The sequence below is a fragment of the Ochlerotatus camptorhynchus genome, unplaced genomic scaffold, assembly GCF_037179485.1.
Source record: "Ochlerotatus camptorhynchus isolate MF236.1 unplaced genomic scaffold, CSIRO-AGI_Acam_v1.1 ptg000094l, whole genome shotgun sequence".
NCBI lineage: Eukaryota > Metazoa > Arthropoda > Insecta > Diptera > Culicidae > Ochlerotatus > Ochlerotatus camptorhynchus.
The window spans coordinates 6,803,654-6,812,645 of NW_027040584.1; the positions used below are offsets into that span (position 1 = coordinate 6,803,654).

At 37.7% G+C, this 8,992-nt stretch overlaps 1 protein-coding gene across 2 annotated transcripts in view; it reads right to left on the minus strand.

Annotated features, from left to right (window-relative positions):
- Positions 1-7,900, minus strand: part of LOC135698740 (capon-like protein) — a 36,459-nt gene extending 28,559 nt beyond the window's left edge. The window contains exons 1-2 of one of the 2 annotated variants that reach the window (XM_065218844.1): positions 7,748-7,900; positions 4,095-4,460 (exon numbers count right to left, since the gene is read on the minus strand). In XM_065218844.1, coding sequence (XP_065074916.1) covers positions 4,095-4,199 — 105 coding nt within the window. In that variant the 5' untranslated portion in view covers positions 4,200-4,460; positions 7,748-7,900. Of the gene's footprint in view, positions 1-4,094; positions 5,094-7,747 lie in introns of those variants that run through there. The other variant, XM_065218845.1, reaches the window with a different exon arrangement.
- Between the last annotated feature and the right edge of the window lie 1,092 nt (positions 7,901-8,992).

Consider the following 8,992-nt stretch of genomic DNA (forward strand, 5'->3'; position numbering starts at 1 on the left):
ACACCTCAACAGTGCCCAGAAGAACATTGTCCTATCCGGACATGTTCCGAGTTTGAGCATATCAGGACATGTTCCAGGTTCCAACAGTTCGCGTTTGGCTTTCAACGTTAGCAGTTCAGCTTGTGCCGTGCGCTGTGTACATTATTTTTTTCTTGATTGCTGCGTGCTGGCGTTCCGCCTCCCAGACGAAAGGCGCTTGTCGAATGTTGTCGTCGTCGTGTTTGTGCGTTGAGGTTGTATTTCAGACATGCAATCGAAGCGTGCCGTGGCCGCTATTAGACGTGTTTGTTTTCGGTCGATGGAGTTGTCGGTTTTGATTTCGGCGTTGGTCGCAAGTTGATTCGTCCAATTTTCGTTCTCTTTAGATCATTTAAAGGTATTGAATGGAACTTTCCTTGTAGGAAAATTGTCAATATAATTTTCAAATTTTGTGTGCTAAAAGTTCACCCAAAGTTACAATATTTTTCAAAATTTACTCTGAAGAATCGTGACTGATTTTCTCAGAATTGGGTTGGCACAATTTTGAAATAAAAGTAGTAGTAGAACACTTAGGGATCGTCCATTAATTATGTCACACTTTTGGGGGGGTTTTGGAAACTGTGACGAGCCTTACAAAAAACAATTAAGGTCCATATAAAAAATGCGACAAAGGGGGAGGGGGAGTTGAAAATGGGCCAAATTTGCGTGACATAATTAATGGACCTTCCCTTATGATATACCATTCATACTATTCAAATAACCTTTGGAGATCGGAAATTGAACAAAACATATTTGCATGGTTTTTTGGGGTGTCCTTAAACTTATCATCGGTAGTGTATTGGTGATGGAAAGTGAACGCAGTCCTTTTATCTCTGCTGAGATCCTATTAACTTGGAGCAGCTAGGGTCTGTTCCGCGGTTGATGGCGATTTACGCTGCTTTGTGAGGAAGGAAAGGCGAGAGTGCTGTTTTTAACACCAGTTGAAAAAGTAACGGCAGCATATCTATGGGAGCTCTTCGAAATCATCGTGATATCATGGATTGCTTTGCAACATATCGGGTGAGATATTTCCTAGATATTTTCTTCCTTTTTTCTCTTAACTTTCATTCCATTATTATATGTAACATTATATGCTGGGTCAGTGTTCATTCGACTGTCGACAAAAGCACCCCATTATCGATGTATGCCACGCGATCGTTTGTTTTCTCGGCAGCAACCATTGTGTGGTCCTCCGCGTTGTTCTTCATCAGCAGTTCTTTCGATCGATGCGTCGTCGACTTTGGAAAGCAACCGTTTAGTGATGAGTGTGTTAGTGCTGGCCACGTTTTGCGTCCATTGCTGCAATGGAAGCGCTCTGACCCCCTTTGGTAATACTGCCATACAATGAAACCACTGGAAGCGGCTCCCGTTCTGATGGAGGACGCTTTTTGGATAGCGGAAGATAAAGTGTTTACCTTTTGACTATAGTTTTAAGATGTATTATATAGTGACCAAGAATCCTCGGCTCTGTAAAGTACCCAGCATATCAGGCATAACATATGATAACGGCACAAAAGCATTTGTAAACAAACTTTCTAAGGCCCTTTACACGTGAACCAAAGTACGCCCACGCAAACCAACAACATCATCGTATAGGGGCAACTATCACCTTTCCGAAATTGGTATTGGTTTGCGTGGGCGTACTTTGGTTAGCGTGTAAAGGGCCTTAGAAAGTTAGTTTACAAATGCTTTTGTGCCGTTATCAAATGTTATGCCTGATATATATTTTTTGTTCATTAATTTATTTGATAAGGCTCAACTGAATTAGCCTTATCAAATAAATTAATGAACAAAAACAATAAACAAAAAATATATGCTGGGTACGGGACGGTCCACCAGGGCACCTGATTGAAGCAAAATGGATGGGGAGAGTGAAAATGCCAACTCCCTGTTTTAACAATTCGTGAAAAGAGGGCGGGCTCTTCTTCCCACTCATTGGGACATCCTCCTGATGGATGGCCTGATTTTTTACCGGTTGTATGATCTTGTTGTTGGAAGGAGATTCTCATTTATCCCGTGGATGCACGTGGACGATATTGCCCACGGATTCACCCAAACCGTTGTTGGTTCTTCATACAACTGCAGGTTGAGTACAATTAGAGGCTATTAAACTTGATCAAGTCGAACAGCGAGGATAGTCCACAGTCTACCGAAAGTTGTCTTGCTACAGTGAGTGGTAGTTCTATATCATCATATCATATCAGGACATGTTCCAGGTTCCTTCGAGGAGCCAAATCATATAAGATTTTAAAATAAATATTTCTGACGATTCTATTTTGTACCAGGGTTTACCCGGTCATGTCTTGGAAGTCTCTCAGGAAATGACAGAAATTTAAAAAAGACAATTGAAACCGTTTTCAACCAGAGGTTGCGCAGACTGAACCCTTGACATTAAAATGAGCCAAAACTTATCTTACAACGCATTATACCCCTATATATAATATAGGCTGCCTTGCAATGAGCACTATTATGTCAAATTTTCACCGGAAATCGTAGGTATTGTTTTTGATATCAAGATAGTCTATATTACATGATATCAGCTATAGTCTGAACCTGAGGGAGAGTCGCGGAGAGAGAAAAATTGAACGTCAAATGCAGCCAGACGGCTGCTGTCACGAACTGTCATTTGGAGCCAAGCAATTTTATGATGCTTTTCTTACAGTTGAACAAGAAGGCACAAGGCGGTATTGAAATCTTGCGTAAAGTAATTTGTGACAAACTGTCGTTTCCAGCTATTTTATTCAAAGGGACACAGTTTCTTTTTAATTCATTCAAAATACACACAAATCAATATTGAAAGATACCATTAGCCAAGGTTTTGTCAAAACATCTAGTAGCATAGTAAAATATCAAACAGAAAAGTACAGTTTCTCACTGCACACTGAACAATCTCAAACAATCACTACACGCTCAAAGAAAAACACGCTATTTTGCTACGCCTGTTTTGATTTCATTTCAACGGCACAAATTTTCATGACAAGAAGAACAAGTATACAATGAATTCCGTGTGTACTATCTGCTTCTCCCCCCCAGGTCTGAACGTACTATTATACCACCTGAAAGCTCAATTAACAAGTATTCAGTGGTCACACAAGGTCTGGGTTGCACCCGGAAAGTAGTCAGAATCTGAAGTAAATTAAATTCACATCAAAATTCAAATTCATTCTAATTTGCCCCGGGTTTATTCCGAAGTCAAAAAGTATCGCATGAAAACTCAAACACAGACCCACATATTCTTCAGAAATTATCTATTTCTCGTCCCTAAATGCGAACTTAAGCAATGTTTTCGGAATTTAAGAAGGGTCACATCTCACCAGGTTTTTTAACAAAACTTGCAAGTATAAGAGTTAGTCTGAATGAGGTTATTTAAGCTTTAAAGTCGACCCCATACGATTGCTTATATTGACAATCGTATTGTCAATACATTATATATTGACGTCAATACATCGGTATTGATAATATTTCTTTATTCACATCATCAATATTATTGAAATCTCCTTCACCTCAATATATTGATACGTGTGGGGTTTGCTAAAGAGCATTCTCCATCTTCAGCAATTATGTTTCAGCATACGAAATGCACCTGCTGTCCCGAGAGAAAGCAGTGATAAATGAAAATGTATGGTGGAAAAGAGCCACAACGTGGACAAAGCATCAAACATGGAGAGATATTTACTTCAACTTCACACATGATAAATTCTGAGAAATGAGTGACGAAGAAGTCGTTGCAACGAACATCATTAATCCAAAGCCGTATTTAGATTGACTTGGTATAAATGTTAATCATAATATGATCATGCAATGTCTATTACTAATAGAGTTGAAGTGACATTTTTTGCAAAGAAAAGCCTTGCCTCTTGCTTTAATACATATGACTCATGTTATTGCAATGCAGTCTCACTACTGTTCCTGTCCACACAATATTTCCACCGTAAACGTTAACAACCAGCTAAATATATGCCGACACATGTATACTAAAGCCGCATGTTTGACAAAGCCTCAACTAAAATGCTAGTAGCTCAGGTGGTTGAATCAAGTATGAGCTTTTCTATCCAGGTGTTTCAAGTAAAACTTACCCTTGCTGGGAACATGATTCCATTTCCGTAGAATGCTTGCTCAGGATACAGAGGCACCCGAATGTCTTGATCATCCTTCACTAGATCGTAAGGTTGAGAAGGCATTTTGCTTGCTTCCGTCGAAGTGTGTTTTTATTCTGCTCTTTTCAAAACTACACGTTGTTAGTACGGTAGAGCCTTCACTCACTTTTTGCAGCACTGGTGACACTATTTTGCACTTGCTTGACTGTTAAACGTTCTTAATAACATTTTCTGAATTTGATATCACTTTGTTCCATATTTTACATTCACTGTTGAAGACGATATCCAATGTTTCGATAGTTTAACATTTCCTGTATTTTCAACTCGCGTGCTATTTAAGATGAACTAACGAAAGGTCAATTACTTTGGGAATAATTATAATGCTGTAACACAGAACACTACACCAAACAGAGCGAAAGAGCAACGGATGAAGCACAAAATGAAATAACACAATTTCAACGTTTCTTCTTTCCATCCTTTCACGAGGGAGATTTACGGCTACTACTTTAGTCCGAATACAGCGCGGCACAAATCAACTGAAATTGAACGTATCTTAAAACTGATTTTCCTTTATTTCCTTCGATCATTGTCCAGAACGTTCAACATCGTCATGCTGGATCATGCATAAGGCAACTTAGCCCATCACACTCGCGGTTCAGGTGTAGAAAGCAAAGTAGAAAAGAAAAAGTTTATGCTCTTGCGCCTTATTCGTCTTTTCCATGTTCCTTTGGAGGCAAAAACTGGATAAACCGGTTCTCAATCCAGCGGCTGCTTTCCGATATAAAAAAGCATAACAAGAAGTAGAACTTAATTCTTTATCTTTGTTGTCATATGTGCCCATTAATACAAAGGGAAACATATGAAACTCCCTGTTTGTATTGCATTTGTCGTTGTGTATGCTTTTGTTAGAATTCATGCTGGTAACCAACACTTGTGTTGCGGTGAACTATCAATCTAGGATGGTATATAGTGAACATAAGATTTTACAAATTATACAAATTACGATTGTATCTCAATAAAATACAATTAATGATGCAAACTATTAAATGAAAAATATTGTATATTAACTATCTGCAGTAACACTGACAAGTTAAGAGATAAACTAGCCTTCGGCTAAAAATCTCTATAATAAAGATTAAAAAAAAAAGTAACACTGGCATAGTCAAAATTATTTTGTTCAAACTCCATAAGACTGCATTAGACTTTCGATATATATTTCAGTTTGAGTTAAATTATGAAAAAATACTGTAATCATTATTTCAAAGTGATTTTTTAACATGCAAATCGAAATTTTTTTTATATTATATTTTATAAATTAGATTGAAATTAATTTAGTGTTAATCAATTCAAGAGATCATTTTTTTTAATTCTTTATAAAGGAGATTTTTAGCCTATGGCTAGTTCATCTCCGGAAAGAGATCCATAGTAAGACATCCAATAAGTACTATGTTCGCATTATAGCGTATTGAGCCTATACTAGTCTATCTATATTGAACGGGAGGAACGAACTCATATTACAGACCAGTGCGTCACTAATTCGTCAAACAAAATAAAAAAATCTGAATTTTAACAATCGCGTATAATTTCCTCTCGTTTAATTTTGAGCTATAGTTGGCATAATAAACGAAATTCTTTGCAAGCTGTGTTTACGGCGCCGGTGTTGTAGTGGTAAGCGTAATTGCCTCTCTCTCCAAAGAGCCTGGGTTCAATCCCAGTCGACGCCGCCATAGTGAGGCATAATATCACTGATCACGCCTTCCTTCGGAAGAGAACTAAAGCCGTTGGTCCCCGGTTCATGAGTTGATGGGTCGACAGACAGGGTCCAGGTGTGGGAGCTGCTTTTTTGGTGTCGGTAGCATTAGTCGGGGCCTCATAGCCTAGTCAGTAAAGGCACGGTATTACCAAGCCGGAGGCGGCGGGTTCGATTCCCGGTCCGGTCGAGGGAATCTTTCGGGTTGGAAATTTTCTCGACTTCCCTGGGCATAGAGTATCATTGTGCTTGCCACACAATATACAAATTCATGCATTGGTATTGGCATCGAAAGCTCTCAATTAATAACTGTGGAAGTGCATTTAGAACACTAAGTTGAGAGCACGCAATAAGCTAATATGCGCTAAGCAATAAGCTTGAAATGCGAATAAGAAGAAGAAGAAGCATTGGTGCTCAGTACGGAAAACAAGATCGACGGAAAACAAATCAACGAAAAAAAAATTGTTGTTTGCAACATTGCTGATTTATGCGATATACCGCTTGAGTTTATGGGCAATTTAAATGACATCCACAAATTTTCCAATTTTCTTACTCCCCTCACGCGTTCCCATACCTATTACACGCACTGTCACAAATTCTCAGACCCCTCAAGATTGGACGTCATATTTGAATGACCCTTACATGAAATATTGTGAAAATGTGTGCCATATTTATCGTAGAAATCTATATGAATTTTTCAATCAAAGAAAGTGCCGAAGTAATCGGCTGTTGGAGATTTTACCGAGCTAGATTAAGTGTGTACACATTCAACAATTATCATTTTTTTTTATTCATAAAATGATATAATGCAATTATAGTAAGTACGATTGATCATTTCGTGTAGCACTTAATAAATTTTTAATTATACCTGGTGACTTAATATTTTATAAATTCAAATTTCCAGGCCTGTGGTTTTAACATATATAGTTGTTTGTTTTAACTATATGATTAATATTAATATGATCTTATATGTCAGTGTATTGCAAATTAAATGTATAATTTGTTTCTCAACATTACAGTTTCACGGACACAAAAACCGGTCAAAACAGGTTCTTATACATTTAAACGCATTTCAAATTGTTTTATAGGTATCATTCCAATATATGTTCTTAAACGGTGCACAAATGATGGTATATTGATACTAAATCATTTAAGATGTTAATTTTATTAATTTCTTCATTGGTTAAGCTTACGAGAGGTGGTGTTTCTCTCATTCGTTGGAACAACTCTGCCAGACATGAAATCTATTTTTGAAACGGTAGCGATGGAGATTTTGAAGAATGATCCAAAACTTGAATAAAAAACATCCCATCCGAACCGGTCACACAAACATTCTCTCAATTGAGGGTGTTCCGAATAAAGTAAAATTATTCACGCGCGTTGATGTCGTTCAGTGTAAAAGTTAAGCAAGTTGAACATTCCTTTGTTGTATCGCAAAGTAATTAAGAAATTAATCACATCTGCACAGCACTCATGGTGGTTGTCGATGACTAAGTTGAACAGAATCAATGAGTCATATCATAGCTGAAACTATCATGCAGATCATGCAATCGTTGCTCACTATACACAAAGTGAAAAATAGAATAAAACAGCTTCCGGTTTATTTAACTTAAAACGTTTTTTTCCTCTTGCTTTCTGCCATTCGAGAACCACAACACATTAATACAAACATGTATATGTCGCGGATGTAGGAAGAATACGAGCACACAATACTGAATTTAACGCGTTAGTTTACGGTAAATATTGCACTTGTTTGTCACTTTGCTTTCTAGGTAAGCATTAATGCATATTAACTACACTCCATTCCAACTATCTTCATTCATATATTTCGATCCCATACACATGCAAAATCGTATCTTGTTTTTGGATTTTCTTCAATTACCGGATTCTTGAATGTTGTACGTTGACTTTAATGTACTTAATTTAATTTAATTCAAAATATTGAAAAAATCCGAGATGCTCTTTTCAATATAGTATCAACTCATGGGTCAACACCCATCTAGACCGACACACGCCAAACAACTGACGGTCTGGATCTTATCGAATGGAATAGGCAATGTTTTATTGTATTGGTGCTGGTGTATTCCTATGCATTCATTCATGTTAAATTTGGATTGAACTTAGTTAGTTCATTCACATATAAAAAAAAAACTTATGAAAAATACAAATGGACTGTGGTTTTTGTAGACACAACTTTAAAAATAAGGTAAAAAACTAATACACCTACACGGTAAGAAAAAAGTACCCAAAATTAAGTTCTTTTCACTCATCTCAGCACTATAGTGCAGGAACCCAAAAGTAGGTAAAGCGGGCCAAAGTAGTTTTCATTTACTTGTGTGCAATTCGTGTGGAATTTTCCACTCGCTTTCTACCCAAAAGTAAGTTAGTTGTACCCAAAAGTAATTAATTAATTAATTTAGCTTTATTTAGGAGGCTTTCAGCCTTAGGCTGGTTCGCCTCCGATACCCAAAAGTAGGTAAACATGATTATACTCAACGTTGAGTTCCCACACTTTACTACCCCTGTTGGGTGGTTTTGCTCCTCCGTTTTTGACAACATTAGAAGGCGAAAAGAAGACAAACTAGTCAAAAGTAGGTAAAAGTGAACTGGCCGTTGGGTACTTTTTTCTTACCGTGTAGGACTCACATAATTCAAGATGAATATTGCAAAACGTCCTATCTGCTTTGATCGATTCTTTTCATCGACATGTCTGCTGGTGAAAGCATCACGGATCTCATTTTTAAGGAATACCTTCAGCACACTTCGTAAATCAGACCGGAGATACGTCAGACACTGCCACGGCAAGCCAGACGACGGATGGTGGTTATCTCGAAGAATTTGCGTTTGGTTCTGAATATGGCGATGAATGTGCAAAATATTACGCAATTCCATCTTCCCTATTCGCACGCGCCCGGATCGGAGGCGAATGCCACTTCGACTTGTTTCGTCTACTTACTACTCTCTGACGACTGTGCTGGGGAAGCAGCACATGCATGTAGGTAATTGGTGGATTTGTTGGTTAATTCGATTAAAACTTGCCCTGGAAGAATCTTCCACCTTCGTCCATTGTTCAACGGAAGTTTCATCGTCTTTTCATTCCAACAGAATCAGATTATAATCAGAAGTC